This window comes from Dinoponera quadriceps, unplaced genomic scaffold (genome assembly GCF_001313825.1).
Source record: "Dinoponera quadriceps isolate SergipeBrazil2010 unplaced genomic scaffold, ASM131382v1 scaffold589, whole genome shotgun sequence".
Lineage (NCBI taxonomy): Eukaryota > Metazoa > Arthropoda > Insecta > Hymenoptera > Formicidae > Dinoponera > Dinoponera quadriceps.
This window is the reverse complement of record NW_014554985.1, coordinates 398774-421047: the sequence shown is the minus strand read 5'-3', so window position 1 is coordinate 421047 and position 22274 is coordinate 398774. Positions and strand designations below refer to the sequence as shown.

Genomic DNA, 22274 nt, shown 5'->3' with positions numbered 1-22274 from the left:
CCGGAAATAGAGAGAGAGAGAGAGAGAGAGAGAGAGAGAGAGAGAGAGAGAGAAGGGGAGAGAGAGTGAGAAAGCGAAAGGCCTCGCGATGATCGTGCGAAAATGCGCGTTGTGCGCGTTTCTAATACGACTTGAATCCGAATCATATTGTTGTTCGAGTATATCCGGGTATTATTCGTACCACGAATAGTACGAATAGTACGGTTTCTAAGTTATTCGGTATTCGGATACTCCGGATAGACAATGATGTCACTATTCGAATAATGATTTATCCGGATAACCGCAACCTCTCGTTTCTAGCCATTGGAGCTTCCCAAATCGTACACATTATTGTTTGTAATATCACACTTTGTATGCATCGATATATCTGTGCGATCGGGTTTCCTAACATGCATTATTCAGTGCTGTTTCCATAGCCGATAATGGGTTATTATTAATTCAGCAACAGTAGAGATTCATTTTCCGGCTGTTAATATCTCTTAATGTTACCTGTCGCAAAAGTGATCGCGGAAAAGTCCGAAGACGCACAAAAACTCTCGCTGGAGAACAAAGGGTTAACCACACGTGTGTTCGTTACCGCTGCTCAATTTTACGGCTGTCAATTTTCCGCGAGATCAATCCAGGTGCGTCAATTCTCCGGCTTCAAATCGGCGCGGAGCAAACGTCGTTTCTCGCGACTCGACGATGAGTCGCAACAACGGCGCACCGAATGATCGCCCTGCAACGGCGACGTCTTCCGGTGCGTAGGTACATCAGGAAGCGTAATTAAGCTTTTTTTTAATACGTAATTGCTCCTTCCGCGCCGGCGATTACGACTTGCCTGATCAGTCGCACGCACAATGACGGCTATTGTTGCGGCCGTTTCTCTACGGTGGATGCTAAGGTCCGCGTTTACACTCCGTATTTGGCGCGCTAAATGTGACGCTCCGATTCAAAATTGTGTTAATCGTCCCGTGGACCGAAACGATATTGCAATCTGACCGCGCATTAAAAATAAAAAGACCACATTTCATGCTTCAACGCGGAATACGAACGCGGACTTAAGCATTCGCGATTTTGCTCATTTCGATATCTATATGCGTGAAGCAGAATGGACGGAGTCCAAAGATTATGAGACTCGCATACTTAGATCGTGATGACGAAGAAAACAAAATTCGCAAAAAAATACGGAATGCATACACATTGATAGAAAATTATAATTATTTTCGAGATACTAAACACACTCTTTTTAATTTTAACTGCAAAAATAGTGAGGAGAAACATTTTTCTAGTAAGTGTTATTACAGTGTCAGTGATAACAACATTATATGCATGTTGCTACTATTATAAAATACGTTTGGCGTTGAAAATAACTATAATTTTCCGTCGGTGTATTAAACAAATTGGATTGACGCTTCCACGTATATCCTCACTTTCTTTCTTTCTTAATTTTGCACCGAAATAACTTGAAAAAGAGTAAAATAACTCGAAGGTAAAAGGACGAATAGAGACTCGTGAAGGAAGTCTCAAACAATCGCTCTTTGACTCACGTCCTTCTACTTCTCGGTTGCAAGACACGTTTCGTCGTGGAGCTGTCGCGCATCGATGAATTCGTTCGATCGAGTTCCTTATTTGCATAAATCACGCAGCATGAGAGGGAGAGAAAGAGATCCGGCACTGCAATTGAGTTTGCGCAATCTCGATTTTTGTCGTGTCGGTGAGACTCGGTGAGCAACGGCGCGCTGATCAATAACATTATTTCGCCTCGATGGCGTAATGATTAGTTTAAGCTCATATTATTGCGCTTTAATCAAATACTATATTGTCGTCTACAACGTGTATCTATAGGCGCGGCGTTTCTTGCAAAAATCATGCCTTCGAGGCGCATTCATAAATTTCAGAGTAACGAAAAGATTTCAGGGTAATGGGAAATGTTCTGGTTATGTTTATTTGCTGTTATTGTGTCCAATCAACTTTTGATAGGTTAGTATCACGCGAAGTGAATGTGTATATATATCACGTATGTTTACGTGTGTATGTCAATATACACAGAGAAAAAGATTTTTTTGGATTTAATAAAGTTTCTTTAATCGAGACAAATTTGTCTTTTGGATTAGAGCAAACAAACAAATGTTTGGATTCAACAAACAGAATTTGTATTAAGTATTAAGTATTTGGTTCTTCAAACATATATACCTTTACGTCAAATAACATATTTCTTTTGTACTTTCGTCTAAACATTATAATAGCTGTCCCAAGTAATAAGTTATTTGAAAGAAATAATACTATGTCAGAAAAATCAAAGAACTCCATTGTTTCAGTGGAACAATATTTAATATATAATAAAATAAATTTTTTTATTGAAACCGGAATATTATACTTCTGAATAATACCGTGTTTGTTATCGGAAAACATCGTTTGCTTTACTGAAAGAATATTTTCATTGAAATAAAATGATATATGAGATTAAATTACATTGTTTATATTAAACAAATCAAAGTCAAACAAACACATATACTAAATCGGAAGAAACTTTTTTCTCTGTGTCTTTAACGTTCCCAAGAAATTACAAGACACATTTTTCAGGTCAACTATTACATTGTTCACCACACAATAGTGACGTTTACTCAAGAAAATATTTGAACAGTGTCGGAGATATTAATTTTATCAATGTGTGCTTTACGATAAACGGTTTTGACTTACGAAAACTTCGAAGTTGTCAGTGCACAAGAAAATCTTGTCTTAAAATCTTAAAAAATCAAGAAACTGTAAAAAGAGAGAATTCAAATGTTTACATTTCTACTTCAAGAGATTTTAAAAGAGAGATTTGTCAGCACGTGATGTAAATTATCGTAGAACGAACGAATTCATTGCTGTCTATCTTCAAAACAATTCACTCATGACGCGCAAGAGATCGCTGTTTTGCAAAGTTTCTCGCCATTTTATTTACATATAAAGTCACGATCGCGCACTTCGAATTGACGCGCGACGCTCCGAGACGAGAATCGAGAAGAATAATCTGTTCATAAAACAACTCACCCTGCACGGCGAGGAGAATCACCAGCAGACCGAGTATTCGCGGCGGCAGCATCTTCCCGCGTCGTCGGCTCCGCTTCTTTTTAAAACCACTTGACAACTAATGGCACAATGCGCACCACTCCTTTCCCTCCGACCGTCCGATCGTCCCGAATGTCGCGCGAAGGTTAAATTCCTCTGATTACTGTGAGCGTCGTCTCTAGATCGCGAGTGACACACGAGGTACAACCGGCTCCGATTAAACGCCCTGCAAACCACCCGCGGTCGAACTGAAACAAGTCGAATACTGAATACAAACTGAGCGTGCAAGCGAACGAGCGCGCGCGTGGTATACGAAGAGCCGAAGAACGACGCGGAATCGCGCCCCCGGCTTTTTACGGGGACTTGCGCGGCCCGGTTGCGCAGTCGGCGAGACTCGGCGCGCACCATGCACGCACGTACGAGTGGGGATATGTGTGTGCCGTATGTGTGGGTAGCCGCGCGTTGCTCCACGTGTGCTTAAATATATATACACATATATTTCGCGGTATTTGTCATATATATTATAATCAGGTTTTGGTAAATCAACTTCTTTTTTGAAGTTCAGTTAAAAGTAATTTAATAAACAAACTAATTAAAAGTTGAATTAAAATTAAATTAATTTATTCAAGTTAAAATTTAATTATGCAAAACTACACGCATACATATACACACACAGGGTGGAGCATTTAAGTTGAGGCTTAATATAACAAAAATGAAACAAAATAGAAAGAAATGTTTCAGACAAAAATTGTAAAATTTGGAGGAAGACATATTTTGCTGATCTTAACTTCGTTGTATTGTCAAGGTAATTTCAAGATCAACTTCATTTTTTTTATGGAATTATATAGTTTTTTTTCATACAAATCGATTTTTCTGTTTATTCTATGTATAAAAATATTAGGATGAGATCATGAAAAAATAAATATGATAATCTCATCCTATACATATATCCTATATATACATATGTACATATATGTATAGTTTAGAAAAAAATTAGTTATGTTAGGTTCATACATATAATTTTGCATAATTACTTTTAACTTAAGTTAATTTACCCAACTTTGATTATACTATATTATATTTAAATAACCCTCTTTATATTACTTAATTTGAGCAAATAATATTAATTGCATTGTACTTCCAGTTTGATATTATGGACAATTATTTTGCAATAAAAGATTTTTATCATTTCTATGGAAAAATTTTATGGAAAGTTCCGAAAGTGTAGTTGATGTTTGTTAAAAAAGAAAACTTCCACGGACGAAAATTGCATTTATTGGTTGCGAAATTGAGTTGAGAACGCCTAATGTTAGTTTCGTTGAGCATTATCAGGAAATGACGCGTAACGAGATATAAAATAAGATTACATTCGATATCGAGGATTGGAGTTTTGCATTTTTACTGAGATTTAAGTTATGAGGAAACATGCGGAAACGGATAAAACGCGTTATTAATAAGAAGCCGATTTAAACTTAATTGCATTTTGGGATCAAGATTAACTTGTCGCGAATCCACATAGTCTTATCGTGACCTGGTATGTTTATCATGTGCGCACGCGACGGTAAGAGATTACCGTCTAATAGCAATCGTCAGATTTGGAAGTTTTAAGATCGTAATCCGTGATTTGAGACCCGCTTAACGTAAAATAAATAAAAATAAACGGGGTAACGAAAGAGATCCAATTAATTCGTCCGAAGCTGCATGTGCGAGAGCTTCTCCGCCAGATTCACCGTAAGAGTCGGACTGTGAGTCGGAATAATGTATATGTCGCTTCTATACAGCCTCTCACAGCTTGCATTATTTCAAACAGCACATTTCGGAATTTCATTATAATAGTTATATCGCCCGTTTCCCAACGCTTTATGATTCGATAAATCCGTTCCAGCCTCATTGTTACTGGAGTCGATCGTAAGTATGTAGGTGGTAGATTTCCTCGCGTGAATATTCTTAGCATAAAGCAAGCGGCACACCGGCAATCACTTACCAGCACTCGTGTACGGGTCCGATTCGTATGTGACGAACACCGCCGCCTCGCAATCGTCGCTTTACCCATTCACCTTATCGTGTAAGGCATGATGACAGCATGAACGTTTAATTCCCGCTTTCTATGTAAACACCGATACCACTTTTGCATCGGCGAAGGACAACGTACTATTCCTGTCCTATTCCTCGAAAGCTGTGTCCAGCATTCCTCTTCTACGTCGAGTTCGGTTTCACCTACGAAAAAGACGAATGTGAGTCATACGCAGGAAATTTCGCACAACAATCGAAAAGTACGGGCTGGTTCTACGATCGCTTAACGAATACTTCGTTTTAAGTTGTTTCGTAATTACACACATCATACAAGTGGGTGCTCGTCGTCGAACGACGTAATACCGTGTCTCCATGCTCGAGTACATGTTCTCGGAACATAATCAGTCCCTTCTCTCTTCTTCGGAAAATGAATTTTCCTTCTTCATGAAAGGGAAAAGAAGCTAACATTCTGTTCGCGTTTCCTCGAGTTCGCTCGAGTCTTCAATTTATCCATTGCCGCGGTCTTAATATCAATAACTACATGCATTGATGGAATGAATCACTTTGAACGCATGCAACTGCGACGTTAAACAAGCTCCTTTTTTTGGAGCTGGCTATATCGACGTAATGCGTCGTTATGTCGGATGAGCGCGACTTATCAACGCGGCGTGACTAACGCAACCGTAAAAAATAATGATGTCATATGCAGAAGGTGCACAATTGGTCAGATGACAGCCACTTTTTTTCAAGGGGAATTACGGAGTGTGCATACTTTTTTACGAGAAATACCGTATCCGGTCTCGTATCAATTTGTTCGATAGATTCGAGGAAAACTCTACTTTGCAGGAAACATGAAAGGAGCATGCTTCATCGCGAATTACCTCCTCCCCGAAAATAGACACATGGTCATCGAGGAGTGTTACGAAAGAAATGAATTACATTAGGAATGTTCTTCCAATATTCACCGCAAATATGCGAATACACACATGAGAGACGTGATTCATCCGACCACGCTTTATTGCGACATAATTAGTGTTATTATATTTAGTGTTATTATAAAGACACGTGTACAATCGTAAGAGAAATTAACATTTTAATCGACAGTTTTTCAGTCACATCGCTTTATAATAGTTTGCGGTACGAAGGGCATCGATAAAAAATGCAAATCTAATGCCTGAACGATTTTCTCTGATTCACGTTAATCTTGACTCATTTATAAATGACGCACTTTAATTTGCCTAGTTTTTCTATCTATCTTTGTGAGAATATCTACGTAGGAAGTTACGATGCAGGAAGCAGTTTTTATTCAGCTGCATTAATAAAACATGACAGATAACGTTCGAAATTAGCGTCCGCCAGGTGAACGGTGCCGTGATTTCCGCTTTTATGAGCTACGATAACAAACAAGAGACCTCTCTTGAGCCATTATCTTCGAGCCATTATCTTCGAGAGATTATCTTTATTCTCGCAAATATCGGCGCTAGTCAATTTTGATTACCTAAGTCTTTCAGTATACTGAGAAACCCATTTAGTTGAATCAACTAAATTCTTATTTGATTATGGGCAAACAAATATTTTGATATAAGAATCAAAGTTTGGTTTTCTGAACCAAAGATCTAAATCTTTGAACTAATTCTGTGAAATTTCAAAGAACCAAACCTTCGATTTAGACAATTAAACTTTGGTTATTACAGCAAAAACATTCGTTTGCCCATAGTCAAGCAAAAATTTAATTGATTCAACTAAATGGGTTTCTCAGTATAACTGGATGTACGGCTAATTTCAGACGTTCATTTTTCCGAAGATAACAGATAATAATATCTGAAGTTACGTCCTCAAAACGTTATATTACATAAACAGTGCCACTCTTTTTGTACTTCTCGTACATTTAGATTTTACGTAAGTGCGATATAGATGTGAATATGATAAATATGCGCTACGATATCCAACGGAAAGTCTAATCAAGATAAATAAATCGCTAATGATCGACTGATATTTGTCGGATTGTCGTGAGAGGTTACCGTGATACAAATCAAATTCGATTTACGTTGCATACGATAATCGACATAATACGATGGACTACGAGTAAAATGCAAGTGTATACACGCTCCACTCACATTATTTTGCCTACTTATTTCCTCTTTAAATCGGCAGCATGCCGCGGCACTTCCATTTCAAGCAGGCTACGGGAAAAGAAAGATGGAGGTCGGCCGTTTGATTCGAAACCTGCGGGAACACAGGCGCTACCACCTAGCGGAGCTCTTGTCAACTAAGCCGAATACACCGTATGAACCGAATATAATATTCCAACCAAAATAAAATCGTGTATGCGTGTGTACATTTTACTTATCATTTATACCGCTGATTCCTAATTGAAATTCAACTAAAATTCGACGATTGCGAAATTTAGGTCGCCTTCTCATCGAACGAGAGTTCGCAACAGCCAGTCGGGACGTCGTTTTGGCGAACTCTTCGACCGAGCCGATTGGCTGTTCTGATGGAGCCCGGCGCCTGGCGCCCCACGCCGGCATCGTAACGTGTTTTGACGAACGCCGACGGGACAAAGGACGCTTTCGTACGCAGGCAGAAGGACGCCATGTTCATTTGTTAACGGACGTCAAGGTGTTCCCGTGCGGAAGGAGCGAGCAGCTGCCGTCCACCGCCGTCATCCTCGCCGTCGCCGCGCTCTGGGGGAAGCCGAACGCAACGAACCCGACTCACCTAGGTCTTCGTCCGGCTTGCTGACATGGAGTGCGCGGAGTCGCGGAAGCACAAACGCGAGGAATACGAGATGCAGCTGTTCGGCTTCCATTCCAGGACCGTGTACGCGACTCGTAAGTCGCCGTCTTTTATGCCCTTTCAGATTCGCGTCCACCGAGCGGCGGATCCCTGTTAGCGGTCCTGTGGGCCGCTGGACGGGTGTGCTCTAGTTTCATGTGGCGCTCGATCATGACTAGAGTCACACTCGTCCAGCGACCGGGACATCCTCGTCGCGAGAGAGAGAAAAAGAGAGGGAGAGAAAATCACAAAGAGCGACGCGAACCTGAACTTCTTCCCCGTGTCCGAGGACACAGCAAAAAAAACGCGAAGGACTGGCGGGAACATCGAAATAGCTAGATCGGAAACGTGTCCCTGAAAGCGCCCTTCATCCTCTCGACTAGCTTTCTTCTTTATGGTCTTATTTTCGTTGCGAGCGTCGTGCACTTGCTTTGTTCCCTTGGTTCTTTTGTTTTGCAACTTTTGTTTTGTTACTTTTGTAAGCTGCACAGGTTGTTATCTAATTCTGAGATGCTGCTTGATTGTTAAATTTGATATATAAGTTTGTGAAAAGCCAAGCATGACTGATATAATAAATATAGTACTATGATAAATAAAACTACTTGAATAGTCAAAGTGTTTGCTTCATATAGATCCAAATGTTTGAGTTAAATCTGACCTCTTAATTTGGGTATATGTGAAGCAAATATTTTGATTATTTAAGAAATGTTATAGAACTGTATCAGGTAGGTGTGTTTAACTCTTTATGATCATACATTTCTAATTTAACAATTTAACACACAGCTAGATTTTACTTCATTTATGTTTGATTGTATTTCTTGTAGAAATAATGAGAAATATAGCAACTTTTTTTCAAGCTAAGTGATAATACAATATAATTATCAGTAAAGAATCTGCTTGGCTAGTTATAATGGTCTCTCATTGCTTTCTTTCTTGTCTGTTGTAGTCAAAAGCATCATAATGGAGAAAATAGAATCCAGGAGCAAAAAGTTGTGTGCAACTTTGGAAAAAAAATATAAATTAGAGTCTGAAAAACTGGCGGTACTGAGGATGAACGAAGAGCAACTTATAAAAGTGTATCAAGCAGCTTCCCTGCCTCATTTAAAAAACATTGAGGTAATCTATTTTTCAAATGCACGATTTGTGTGTGTCTGACAATTATCAGATTAAAAATTAAAATCATGCAGGTAATACATTAATTCCTGCTTCATATTCTTTAGAATAACATCGACAGATTCATCGCTGTATCTCCTAATGTTTTGTCTGATGAAGATAAACTCCAGGCAACACAGTATACAGAGTCAGAGTTTGAAGGTATAAAAAAGAAACTGGCTGATCTTCAACAGAGAGCTAAAAGAGTACGTACATAGAGACATTCTTAAACTCTCTTTAGACGTATCTATGATGTACATCTGCAGATCTCAGTAATGTTGTTTGTATTACATAGCATATAAAATTACAAATAGATTTGCGTCGTGAATTACAGACCGAGGCTTTAACTACTAGGAAACTATGTAGCTGCTGCCACTTAATATACGCAGTATATATAGGTACTGAAGCATTTAACCATTATATAACTTCGGCGTTTTTTTCCAGGCGACTATATTGAATGCCGCATTGAAGGAGGAATTACAGCTTATAGAACAATTTTCGACCTGTGTGGATGATGTCGGCAAGCTGAGTCACATAATCGAGAATAGCGTCACATCTCCGGATATCACTGACAAAATTCATCAGCTGGTCGAAAGTTACAAAAAATTTAATTCGACTCTCGAAACACCTGTGTCGCAAAAGGCGCTATTCAATATGATTGAAAATCTCAAATGTATAGATTGTGATATGGAGAGCTTATGATATTGAAAAGAGAAAACCAATTTTGATGTTCGCACCTTTGGGTGCTTCATTACTGTTATTAATGATTAATCCCTTGACATACAAAAAAAACTTATTTCAGTGAGATCTAAAAATACTACTTAATTTTGCTGAATTAAACAATTATGTAAACTTAGAAACAGAGCGAATTTAATAAGATTAACGTATGATATTAATGAACAATAATATCTACATCGGAGAAAGTTTTTGACTTCTGGTAGACGTCAACGTCTACGATGACACCCAAAACGAATGACGCCTCTCAGACATCGTTGTATGCCAAAGGGTTAATGAATTAATTTATTATTCAATATTGATATGTCTCTTTGAAATTACGATGTAAATAGAGAACTAATGCGCGTCTTGCGAATATTACAAATATTCGCTATGTAATAATTTATATTTTTATTAAATGCTTTTTCTATATACTAATGATATATGTTTTTAATCTTTACTACTAGATACATAGCTATGATATCCGGAATATGTTGCGTAGTACATTCTATAGATATCCTGATGAATTCTACCTTCTTCCATTGGCGCTACAGTCTCATGCAGAGGCCTGGGAGCCTATCCCTCTTTCTCTTACGTATGCATGTGCACACGCAGATTATACACATGCATACGGGACCTACAAAGTTTAAACGCCGGTTACGAACGGCAATTGGAGAGAGGTTTTTTCATGGCATGAATACTACCACCTCTTGGTGGTTTACCAAGGCCACCGAAGAGGAGCTACAAGCGAATGAAAATTTTCTTTGGTTCTGCCAGGGATCGAACCTGGGACCTCTAAAAAGCGTGGCACAGATCGGTGCGCTGTCTACCATACTCCGCTCGCGCTCGATGAATTTTACTATGCCACTGACACACTTAATGTTACATATATTTTAATATTTTACATATATATATATACGAGAATTTATGCCCTTGGATAGATATTACAATATAAAGTATTACACATTATTATAAATTATAGATTCACGACGTGAATGAAACGTTTAATTGTGTAATTGAACGTGTAATTGTACATGCGATTTTCATAAAATTCCACATCTATTACCGACTGGAATTTACCATCAGCTAATATTTCTCCAGCAAGCACTGACATCTACCTTTCTCTTTTTCTAAAAAATATACACGATGAGAAAAATTAAAAAGGAAGAATCTACAACCGGAATTTTGTGCAAATCATATCCACATGATTTCGTGAAAATATGTTTACATTAAGTTTAAATATATATCAATATATACATTTCTCAAACATAATATTCTTTTCTATTAATTAGCGTCGCGTTATTTATGTAATCTTGAAAATAAGTTTAATTTTATTTTTTCATGTAATAATGCGCGTTTGCGCATGGAGAAAAAAGATTAGTTTAATTAACGTAACAATGAACGAAACAAACGTATTTTCGTTGAAGGGAATAGAATTCCTGATTTTGAGAACCAAATTTGATTCATAAAAACCGGAAATTCCTTCAATCAAAACGCATTCGGTTCGTTTATTCTCATGTTAATTCAACCAATTTTTTTTCCGTATTGTAATATCCTGCCGTATTTTACTACAAAAGAATATTTTACTATTTAAACGAAACAATTCCAACATATACACATAATCACCTAATTTGCATATTTGTATCAAAATTATTCAGCGAATATTCGCCTACTTTCAAAATAGAGAATATAGAATAACGATAAAAACTCTAAAGTCTTTTATATTCCATATGATTAATAATAATAATAAAAACATTAGATACGAAGCGAGTAGTTTCGCAAATGCAAAATTTAAAAATTCAAAAACACGTGCAAAATTGAACCACCGAAACCGTCGAACTTCTTGGAACGATAAGCATCGAAATTCTCAGTACTCCGTCCGGGCACTTTCCTGGAAACGGACGAGGCCCCATTTCCCTTTATTTCGCTGTGCTCGTCTGACTGCAGTCGACGCAACCCGCTATGCTTCTTCGAGTGACGGGTCAGTAAGCCACGAATACACGGTGACGATGGGTGATGATGCGGACAATCTCACCGGCGAGTGTCGACGTACCCTGCGACTCCTGGAGATGCTGCAACGTACGCACTACGAGCTCGTGCAGGTAGAGTGATGAAATGTTCTGCTTCTTATTAGCATCTCGGCAAACACCAAATAATAGTAACATTACTTCAATGTTATATATCATATATTAAATTGTCCCACTAAATTAAATTTTCAACTCAACAATGCAAATGTAGTGTAATACATGTCGTATTCAAGCAACACGTATGTCTAAACAAAATATCTCAAAAACGTCCTTTAGATGTTTTATAATTCTAAACAAATGTCTTAACAATATCTCAAAACTTCTTATTGCTATCTGAACATATAACATTTATATCGTTCAACGGGAAATTATATTGTATAATATACACATTGACGGAATAATAACATTGACGTAACGTCACCGTTACTTAGCTAATATGTCTTCTTTCTCCGATGATCTCGGTGGTACAAATGTTCTTTGTGGCCGATCTCGGCGCTCGTTAAGGTGAAACGGTGAGTTTCGGTAAATAAAAAGGAATTCTTTTTATCGCGAACTACGTTTGTTACCCACTCGACAATAGACGAGACGAAGTTACAAAGGAATTAAACGTGATTCTGGGAACGCCGGGAGAAAGAAATTTATGGAGAATGTATCGCGGACTCGGGTGCACGGGGCTTCCTCTGTGTGAAATTATTTAAAATGACGGAAATATTCAAGGTGCACAAGTTGCATCGTTTATACTGCAAATGTATAGTCAAGAAGGTGAACGTGTAACATTGGGCACAGGTAGTGAGCGTTCCGCGAGTCAACGTTCGCGGAGAAGACGCACACATTTTTCGCCGTGCGATGCGTAGGACGAATGATTGATAGTAAATTACGCCTGTGCAATATATAATCTTCAGGATGAAAAGTTAACCCTTTAACTACAAGATTGGAGTTCGGGTGCGATCCCATGACTTGTTTGTTTACAGCATGTATATCTCGAGTCGAAATTTTGGCACTATGTTAAACCTTTAATTCTGCAATATAGTAAAAACTAAGCAAAATAGGTTCAATTTCAATTCTAATATAACCCTTACTTTGACCTTGATGTTTTAAATTTTCGTTTTCATTGTTTCAGCGTCAAGATAGGTTGCTGCAGATAGCATTAAAATTCAATTTGTAGAAATAAAGGTTCAAAAGAGAAATTTAAAAAAATGTTAGTATCGCTAAAGATCTTTATTAGTCTGTAGGCTAAATAGATATAACCCAAACAATATAACGTCTAAAATCGGGACATAAGACGTTACTGGACGTTTTTGAAGGCGCCTGTAACTAAGACATTTTAAAAATGTCTTCAAGATATCTTAACCGTTTGAGTCCTGGGGGGTATTGAAAAAACACTGTCGAAGAATCCCAAACAGTGCAACCGCGCTTTTATTAAATGAGTACGAAAAGACACAAGCAGCGCGATAGCGCTTGTTTTATTTTATGTCGAGAAAACCAAGCGGCGCAATAGCGCTTCTTGTATGTGTTAGGTAACGTGATTCTCGTCTTTTTCTCATCGCTCCGTCATATTTATTGCAGTTTGCAAAGTGATCGGACGTATGCTTCCGTAAGTGTTACTCTCCATTTAAATTGTTTGTCCATAACACAAAAATATTGTTAATTTGTAATTCGTTATTTTATAAAATACATCTGTATTATTACATATGCGTACTGTAAATTTATAAATATTTCGAGTTTTGTTCGATAAAAATTATTGAGAAGATAACAATGAAATAAAAATTTTTATTTTGGAATGTATTATTGCATTATTATAGTATTATTCTACATATTGTAAAATGTACTATTTACATTAAAAGGAGCTGTGTGATGTACTTGCGTCAATAAATCTGAGCTTGCGACTTCGACAATCGGTAACGCACCGTCAGTTGTTCACAATGCTCGAAATGTGCTGGGTTTTCTCGACATAAAATCTCAACAGCGCGATCGCGCTGCTTGGGACTCAAGCGGTTAAAGACATCTTATGTCCCGATTTTAGACGTTATGAAATCATGGGTCTTCGTTTTCGCAGTACCGCTGAACTAGTGCTATAAATTGAAGCGAGACAAGTATATGTTTTCTCACTTCAACCTATTGCACTAGTTCACCAGTGCAGCGAAAACGAACAGACCTCATTTTTAAGAGCGTCAGAGTAGCATCAACATTTCGACTCGGGACATGCTGTTTCTCTTCTTAATCTGGGAATATTTACTTTATTTTTTTTTTCTTTACATAAATGATCACAAACACTTGATGTACTTGTTCCGTTTCTTAAATGATTTTTTTTAGTTTCTCCTCATTTTTTTCAAAAAATAGCGAATAATATTTATATCTCCTTAAATAATAATAAATCATAGTACAATCGATAATATGTTATATTTTGTTAATAAAAGCGACTTTTAATTGGGGTCTAAATGACCTGAGATGATTATTCCCGAGTTAAGGAATGTTTCATGTCATTTTCTATTTCTTCTTGAACATGAATTACATGAAAAATCAACAAAATAGAGCATGGAGTCAAATCCAATCTCACTTTTCTGGATATGTTAAAAACGTTCACCTTGCTGTTATTAATTAAAAGCGCAGCTGTGCACCCGTGCAAATTAATGTCACCGATAAAAGAATCGTTCGAAAATGGTTTTATGACGTTTTCGTCCTGAAGATGTCAAATGTGTCCTAATTCCTTTATCTACAATCCCAGTTCCACGCAAGGAAATATGATCATCCCCCCCATTGCCCGGTGTACAAGGTCTCGAAAGTCCGCGTGGGTGAAAAATTTTTTGTTCCTTNCCCCCCCCCCCCCTCGCCCCTTTCTCTTTGCCATCCCGTTCGCGTGCAAAAGGAATACGACGCGGGGGAATCCGCGCGGCGAAAGTCGACGTCGGTGAGAAAAAGCTCTCTTTTTTCCTCTCACAATTTCGAATTCAAAATTCCCAGCTCCCCGGTGATCCTATTATACCGGTCGCTTACAAATAAAGAGGAGCGGAGAGAGAAAGAAAGCAAGAAGGAGGGAAGAGAAAATACCCGATAATCCTTCCCCGCAGGAGAACGGCCAACGGCGACTAACGGCACCGGAGGTGGCGCGCGGTCAGCGTCAACGCTGCAAGGGCGCAGAGGTGTTCCTGGGCCGGTTGCCGCGCGACTGCTACGAGGATGAGCTGATGCCGGTGCTGGAGAAGGTCGGCCGGCTGCTGGAGCTGCGGCTGATGCTGGACTTCTCCGGGTCGACGCGCGGCTACGCGTTCGCTCTGTACGAGGAGCCGAGGATCGCGCGGAAGGCCTGCTCGGTCCTCGACGGCCACGAACTCCGGCCGGGGCATCGCATCGGCGTGGTCAAGTCCATGGATAACTGCCGGCTCTTCTTCGGCGGCGTGCCCAAGACTAAGAGCAAGGAGGAGTTCATGTCGGAACTGACCAAGATCTTGGACGGCATCGTCGACATCTACCTGTACCCGAGCGCGCACGATCGCAGCCTCAACCGCGGCTTCATCTTTGTCGAGTTCAAGGACCACCGGGCGGCCGCCATGGCCCGGCGTAAGCTGATACCGGGAAAGGTGATGCTGTGGGACCACGAGATCGCCGTCGACTGGGCGGACCCGGAGCCCGGCGACCCCATCGACGAGGACATCATGAAAACGGTGATGTTCGCGATCCCGTCGCCCTTTTGCGCGATTTACCGGTTCTCTCCGCCTTTCAATCGAGTCCGCGAATTTTTTCGCTCCGGTCGTTTCGCGATTCGACGGTGTCTCGTTGGTTCGTTATGCAGCGAGAATTGGATGATATTTGAGTAATGGCCGATGAGGGAGAAGAAATGAGAATATGATACTATGATACTACTATGTTCCGACAAATATACGCACACTCGTATTACCGAAATGGAGGTTTGAGTAAATTGGAGCACGTATCTCGCGCTCCGCGTAATTGCAGAAACACACAACAACGAATCAGGAAAAATGAAAAACATAAAACCCTGCATCCGCCCCGCCCTGTTCGATGCATATTTATTAATCGCTCTTTTGCCCGACCGTTGAAAAAAAAAAGTACACGTTTTTTTCTAACATACGAACGTAACTCCTCGGAGTTTTAACAATAATGTCGAGTGTGAAATAATTTTTATGTAAAAAAAATTCGTTCTTTACGCGTTAAACAAATGGACTATTTTTAATCGAAGAGTACACTCGCATGTGTCACTGGCAAAAAACAGTTCTTCTCCGGAAAAAAGCATTTAATCCGGAGAAACCTCCATTTCGAGTGGAAACGCGCATGGTGTAACAAAGTAGAGGTATTTTGTAAAATCGACAGTGTACCGAATACCTGGCGCGCGCAAACGGCGAGATCGCGTAGAGACGGTCTCGTACTAATTCAATATTACGCATCCAAATAGGTGACGGCCCTGTTCGTGAGGAATCTCACGCTTGAAATGTCGCAGCAAAAGGTGAGGGAGATTTTTCACAGGCACACGAATGTGCCAATACTGAAGCTTAAGAAGATCAATCACTTCGCCTTTATTCACTACGAGAATCGCGAAGCCGCGCAGACCGTAATGGACATAATGCAGAGTGAGTATTGCGAGCGGCGTCAATCAGAGTCGGAGCGAAGCCGAACGTTAACACAGTGGACGACGTGACGCGCGACGACTTCGGCGGACGTGCGACGAGTCCTAAAAAAGGAAAGACATAGAGCAGTCAGTGGGAGAAATTAATGAATACATGTCAAATTGCGCGGTCCCTGGTATTTCGCGATTTTTAATAACGCGCACCGCTCGAAATTAGTCTGGAAATTATTTTTCGATAAATTCTTTTTTATGAAATATTTTCGATGACGATTTTTAATAAAATTATTTCCCCCGTCACGTTTGTTTTTTTCCCTTTTTTTTTTTTTTTATTACAAATCGAAACATATTGAATTAATGCCATTGATTCATCTCCGGCCCCGACAATAAGGACTTCATTACACGCGCGTGTTTGTATCGATCCCGGATTTAATTCCCTAGTGCACGCGTATTTATTTCAGAGCCGAACAGCGTGGTCGAGAAAGAAGGCTGGGAGGTGCGCTGGGCGAAGCCTATCGGAGCATCTAAGCTTATAGATAGGCAAAAGCACATTCGCGAGGCCGTGGCCAATTCGAGCGTATCAAGTGAGGTGAAATCGCATCTCAGGCAGGCTCAGTGCAAGAAGAGCGGGGCGAAGGCGCATGCAAAGGTGAACGAAGACGAAGGGGTTCATCTGGTGCAGATGAAAATCTTGCAAAACCTCATCAGGGAACGGTACAACGCGGTGTGCGTCTTCAACTGCGTGCCGATACAGAACGCGACGAAATATATGGTCAAAGTAAGTATGAATTTGCAATTCGCCTGTCCCGCTATGTTCCTGTGTCACTCATCGTGTTAAGGCCGTTTTATAACAGCGTAAAATATGCAATAAGACGTAAATAATAGGCTAGTCTGTTATTCTTGAACTGTAAAAAGCCGTATACAATAGTCGTAAAGTATGTAGTAAGACATAAACAGTAAAATAATTGATCAATTGGATTCATACCTTCCAAAAATAAGTTGACCGTGGTCGGTTAATTAGCTTACGTCTTACTGCATATTTTACGGCTATTGTAGACGGTATTTAAAACATGGTCTATAATGAACAATAAAAGTATATTTATAAAAAGTAAGAGTAAGAAATTAACCAATCATAGTCGATTATTCCGCTTACATTCGAATATGATTGATCAGTTTCTTATTCTTACTTCTTATAAATATACTCGTACTGCCCATTGTAAACTACGTTTAATAATTCAATTAGCCAATTAGCTTACTGCTTACGTCTCACCGTACACTTGGCGTTATTGTACAATGGCCTTTAGACGATGACACTCCGTTCTTCCGTCGCGCGATTTTAGATAACCACCTACAAGGAGCAGACGATGCTATTCGAGTTTCAAGGGGAGCCGATGACGACGAAGCACAAAGCTATCAGCGCGGCGTCAGTGAAAATGTACCACTACTTGACGGGCACAAATGGCGGTGCGTATTCCAGCTTTTCGTTGCATTAAAAGCTCGTGATTATTTTCTTCTCTATTTGCGCGTTAAATCAAAGGATTTTGACAAAATGTTTTCGCACGGATTAATACAGCGGGCGGGCAGGGCGGGAGGGAGCGCTCGCGCACATTTCTGCGCCCGATATTTGAAATATTTATAAAATTTATACTTCCGACGCGATAATCAACAAGTCCGTTCACCGCGAAATTTTATTTGCGCTTCGCTCGTCTCGCGAAATATTTTTATCTCCCGTGGCACATAATGCGTCGCACTTTAATTCTGTTTTTCAGGTATTTTCCGAGCGGAGCAACCGTCCGACCATTACATCCAGCCAACAATGGGCGTTAATCCTATGATTGCTGTGCCGATTACTTGGTAGCCGGGAATAGTGCAAAATTAAATTTACGACCAGATTTGCGGTCGTTCGTATTTACTTCCTTTTTTAATCAGCCATCGCTGGCGCGTGTAAAACCTGCCGGTGTGGTCGCACGCGAAGGCTCGAATGTGCTTCCCTATTGCTATTGTTTGATTTTTAACTGAATTGAATTAATTAGTGATTATTAGTTGTATTTTAATGAAATCTTTCGGGGTTAAGAAACTGATTTTAAACTTCGACTCAGTGACAATGACAAATTTCGAACAGGTGCCAAAGATGTATTTAACATTGATTTATTCAACTTTGAACTTATAAAAAAAAACAAAATTGTAACATTCGATGAAATTTTTAATCTATATGAGAAATGCCATTCAAACACACGATATTTACGATCATTTGCGTCGATGATTGCTTTGAAACATTTATTGATACTATGAGTTCTCTATGTTTCGGAGATATTTCTATTTATATATGATGATATTAACTTAATAGAAAGTCTGATACTTGTCAGTTTCATGCACACTGAAAGATTTTGTAAAACTTTTCGTTTGTTACCGTCAATGGACGATCAAAGTGTTTGTGTTGCGAATTGTTATTTTATTTAAATTAATGTGTATTTAACGGATACGTTTATCACAAGTGATATGCGCTTTTAGAGATGTTCTTTCATGTACGAGCAGCAATAAGATTAAATTTCAACGTTTGATTTAAATGAAGTAACGACTGCGGAATTTTCGTTCTAACTGTGAAACGTACGAATAGCGCGCTACTTTGTACTAATCGAATTGTATCACGTTCGTTTTGTAAATTTCCATATATAATCGTTAACGTATAAACAATTGATATTAAACAAGTTATTTTCATGAAATTTTATAATCTCGACTTTTATCTTCTTTCCACCTCAGCCGTATTTTGTAGGAAAACTCAAGTTGTGCATGAAATACATTTAAATGATTCTCTTTTATTTATCTATCGAAAGTTCCTACATAGAAGTGTCGATTAAGCCGATTAAGGATTAGTTACAGCCTATTAATACCCATTAGTATTTTCATCGAATTGTTATCAAACTTATTTCACTTTACAACCTCCTTTACAGTGGAATAACTTTCGATCCAGGCTCTGAATTATCGTCAAACTTTTGTCAAACTGTTGTCACATTTAAATGCAATAATAGATCAATTTGCAATTTCTTCATGATTATTTCATTATTTTGAGTTATGTGCAATACATCCTCAAGTTCTGCGAGAGTTTCGGTATCATAAATTAATCTAATAAGGCGACATGTCTCGAGGTTACCTGAAGAGAAGTCCCTGAGAAGGTGTAGCCAGAGCGCGCCGTTTATCGTTTCAACGGGAAGGGACTGAGCGCCCTTTCCATCGGCGGCAAGATGGCGGAATAATCCTCGAGGATCCTTCGCACCGTCTCGTAATCGCTGTTGCCGGTGACGTTGGTGGGTCTCATGCAACGTACCAGTCTCCTAGCCTGTTCGCCGCAACCGGTAGCGCTGCTCTTCTCCTGCTCGTTGAACGTCTCGTACGTGAAAGCCAGCAGCTTGTCCACGACGCAGTCGAGGACCTTGTCGCTCGGCAGCTCGCCCCGGCCGCTCTCGATGCAGTCCTTGATGACGACGTTCATCCAGTTCCAATCCTCCCACACGTCCGGCGCCTCGACCTTCTGATTCTCCAATTGCCACGTCAGGCGAGCGCGGTACCTGAAGAGAGAAGCACAGTGCGCGCGTTTGCATTTTTTGGCATACGACACAGCGCAACCTCGGACAAATAGGACGTCCACGAAGAGCCGTTTATCTCATTTTATCAGAACTATCGATTTATGCGCTTAAAACGGGGGAAAAAGGGAGGAAAGTTGGACGTTTTTGTTAAAATAAATTTCGCGGGATTGGCGGCACGCAGAACGCTCGTATAAAAGTAAAACTTCGAAGTCGGACTGGCCGTAGTTAATAATAAAGCAACTTACGCCCAGTTCCACGGGTTCTTGCTGAATTTCACATTCTTCAGATTACCCAGGTAGGCGAACATATTGTAGTCGATATAGTGGAGCTGGTTGTAGTCAAAGTAGAAGTTCTCTAAATAAGGAAGCATTTGAAAGACTGTGTAGTCGATTTTCCAGATGAAGTTGAACGATAAATCCAAGGTCTTCAGGGAGCGCGTGTTCACGAACCAATCCCCCGGCACGAGAGTCAGTTTATTGCCCCAGAGCATCAGTTTTTCCAGCTTCGTGAGGCCTATGAATGCCATAGCATCGCACGACTCGATGCCCGAATCGTGCAGATCTAGGATCACTAAGGTCGCGCCGAATCTCGCGAAACTATGCCTTTGGCAAAAAGAAGATCACAAAGTAACAACATGAAGATAATATGTCCTCGTGTTGGCACAAGAGCGTACATAACGCGAATTCCGCTTAAAACAAATTAGCATAAATATTTGAAAGCTCAGGTGGTTGAGCAAGAAAAAGACGTAAGATATCTTGGAGAGAGAGGTAGAAAAAAGATTATTTACAATTGTCAATATCGGGCAAATATTGATAATTTATTTAAAATATTGTAATTATAGTAAGTGTTGTAAAATATTATTGAAAATATTGTCAATAAAAAGCACAATACAGACGTTCTAGTGCCATTTAATATTATCCAGTAAACACCAACTATCAATAACATCAATGTCATAATTTCCTACTTAACAATGTAACTGTTACATAACACACGTATTATATTGCATTTACATTATTAAATGGGGGATTATAACATTAACATTATGTTACCGTTTACCGGGTGATAATAATAATAATAATAATGTTAAATTATTAATATGATTGTAAGAGGGTAAATTAGCCGTGGAAAAGTGTCACCGCGTTTGTTTATTCCGGTACGTTTGGCTTATACGAATTTTTACCCTCTCATATATCATCATATTAAGAATTTGATATTAATATTAAATGACACTAAAAAACATCCTTGTTGTGTTTCTTACGATCCAATATTAACAATTGTTCGTAATTTACTTTTTCTACCTCTTTCTCTCTCTCTCTCTCTCTCTCTAACTCGCGTCTTTTTCGTGCTCAGTCATCCGAGCTTTCAGATATTTATGCTAAATCTTTTTTATCTTAATTGCTTCTTACGGCCCAATATTGACAATTGACCTTCCATCGGAGCCTTTATAATTTGAAATTTAAATTATGGTCATTTAAAATATCCTATCGTTACGTTGTACGTCCGTATGCGATTATTCTAATCTAATTTTTCTATAACATAATTATTACACAATCTTTTATTATTCTCTCCGAGAGACTGGTTTCTCAACGTTTTCCGTAGGATCCTTCGATTTTTCACTTACCCGGCTATGTTAGGCAATTTGGAATCGAAAATCACAATGCTCGTCGTGTTGCTTGTCGCTTTGTTCAAGTACTTTTGCAGGGTCGTTAATTGGGTGCATCGGAATGTGATGGTGTTCGCGCGCTTGGATGTAATTAACGTGCACGGTGACTCCGAGGAGGCGACCTCGAGGAGAACGCAAAGGGTGCAAATTAGTAGTAAGCGCTTCATCGTCGTTGAATCCACCCGCGACGAAGCCGTACGACCAACTAAGCATCTACGACGCTTCTCGTGCGGCTAGTGAACGGCACGTGGGCGGGCACATCCTCGCGGCTTCTTCCTCTTGTCGATGATAACGACCCGATAACCACCCGCCTATGTAATTCGCTAACTGGAAGTTCTGCGCATTTATTTTTATAAACTCCTATGTCACAATTAGCCGAACATTGGTATTGTATAAAATCACGCTTAATAATTATGTGTGAGATAATAAATACAGATTTTGATAGACATACATATTCTTGAAAGAAGTATCCACTCAAAAAGAGGTAATCAGAAGTATCCATTCAAAAAATAAGACAAGATCCCGAAAAGTTCCGAAAACTGAGTACCGAAACAATCTTCCGAAGTGCAATTTTCCCGAAATATCGAAAGCATGCAATTATCCCGAAAACTGAACACTAGGATAATCTCTCGAAATATTAGAAGTAAAAACATTGTGATGTCATGAAAATAACGATAATAATATTGAAGCGGGTATCTATTAAAGAGTATCACTATCATTAGATGATACCA

General features: G+C 39.4%; 4 protein-coding genes across 5 annotated transcripts in view; 2 read left to right on the top strand and 2 right to left on the bottom strand.

The window, feature by feature from the left end:
- The window catches only part of LOC106742765 (limbic system-associated membrane protein-like), a 105781-nt gene extending 98551 nt beyond the window's left edge, over nucleotides 1-7230 (bottom strand). The window contains exons 1-3 of one of the 2 annotated variants that reach the window (XM_014616013.1): nucleotides 7167-7230; nucleotides 5021-5253; nucleotides 3019-3284 (exon numbers count right to left, since the gene is read on the bottom strand). In XM_014616013.1, the coding sequence (XP_014471499.1) occupies nucleotides 3019-3070 (52 nt within the window). In that variant the 5' untranslated portion in view covers nucleotides 3071-3284; nucleotides 5021-5253; nucleotides 7167-7230. Of the gene's footprint in view, nucleotides 1-3018; nucleotides 3382-5020; nucleotides 5254-7166 lie in introns of those variants that run through there. The other variant, XM_014616012.1, reaches the window with a different exon arrangement.
- A 388-nt stretch (nucleotides 7231-7618) lies between these two features.
- Nucleotides 7619-10136, top strand: LOC106742706. The gene is made up of 4 exons (XM_014615902.1): nucleotides 7619-7883; nucleotides 8774-8943; nucleotides 9048-9185; nucleotides 9424-10136. The coding sequence occupies exons 1-4, from the start codon at nucleotides 7796-7798 to the stop codon at nucleotides 9679-9681; spliced, it is 654 nt and encodes a 217-aa protein (XP_014471388.1). The 5' UTR covers nucleotides 7619-7795; the 3' UTR covers nucleotides 9682-10136.
- Nucleotides 10137-11447: 1311 nt separating this feature from the next.
- Nucleotides 11448-19482, top strand: LOC106742793 (APOBEC1 complementation factor-like). Its single transcript, XM_014616073.1, has 6 exons — nucleotides 11448-11795; nucleotides 14789-15382; nucleotides 16129-16303; nucleotides 16758-17074; nucleotides 17637-17760; nucleotides 18066-19482. The coding sequence occupies exons 1-6, from the start codon at nucleotides 11703-11705 to the stop codon at nucleotides 18152-18154; spliced, it is 1392 nt and encodes a 463-aa protein (XP_014471559.1). The 5' UTR covers nucleotides 11448-11702; the 3' UTR covers nucleotides 18155-19482.
- Nucleotides 16234-21758, bottom strand: LOC106742794 (chaoptin-like). Its single transcript, XM_014616074.1, has 4 exons — nucleotides 21502-21758; nucleotides 20126-20482; nucleotides 19448-19862; nucleotides 16234-16404 (listed from the first exon to the last, which is right to left on the bottom strand). Exons 1-3 carry the CDS (start codon nucleotides 21708-21710, stop codon nucleotides 19490-19492), a joined length of 939 nt encoding a protein of 312 aa, XP_014471560.1. The 5' UTR covers nucleotides 21711-21758; the 3' UTR covers nucleotides 16234-16404; nucleotides 19448-19489.
- Between the last annotated feature and the right edge of the window lie 516 nt (nucleotides 21759-22274).

What these genes read in the sequence shown, in the direction of transcription:
- LOC106742793 (XM_014616073.1), top strand. Translation starts at nt 11,703, where the DNA reads ATGGGTGATGATGCGGACAATCTCACCGGCGAGTGTCGACGTACCCTG. An exon ending in CGTAATGGACATAATGCAGA is followed by an intron (nt 16,304 to 16,757) that starts GTGAGTATTGCG and finishes TATTTATTTCAG; the next exon opens with AGCCGAACAGCGTGGTCGAG. An exon ending in CTTGACGGGCACAAATGGCG is followed by an intron (nt 17,761 to 18,065) that starts GTGCGTATTCCA and finishes TCTGTTTTTCAG; the next exon opens with GTATTTTCCGAGCGGAGCAA.
- LOC106742794 (XM_014616074.1), bottom strand. Translation starts at nt 21,710, where the DNA reads ATGAAGCGCTTACTACTAATTTGCACCCTTTGCGTTCTCCTCGAGGTC. An exon ending in AAATTGCCTAACATAGCCGG is followed by an intron (nt 20,483 to 21,501) that starts GTAAGTGAAAAA and finishes TTTTTGCCAAAG; the next exon opens with GCATAGTTTCGCGAGATTCG. An exon ending in AAGAACCCGTGGAACTGGGC is followed by an intron (nt 19,863 to 20,125) that starts GTAAGTTGCTTT and finishes TTCTCTCTTCAG; the next exon opens with GTACCGCGCTCGCCTGACGT.
- LOC106742706 (XM_014615902.1), top strand. Translation starts at nt 7,796, where the DNA reads ATGGAGTGCGCGGAGTCGCGGAAGCACAAACGCGAGGAATACGAGATG. An exon ending in CAGGACCGTGTACGCGACTC is followed by an intron (nt 7,884 to 8,773) that starts GTAAGTCGCCGT and finishes TGTCTGTTGTAG; the next exon opens with TCAAAAGCATCATAATGGAG. An exon ending in TTCAACAGAGAGCTAAAAGA is followed by an intron (nt 9,186 to 9,423) that starts GTACGTACATAG and finishes GTTTTTTTCCAG; the next exon opens with GCGACTATATTGAATGCCGC.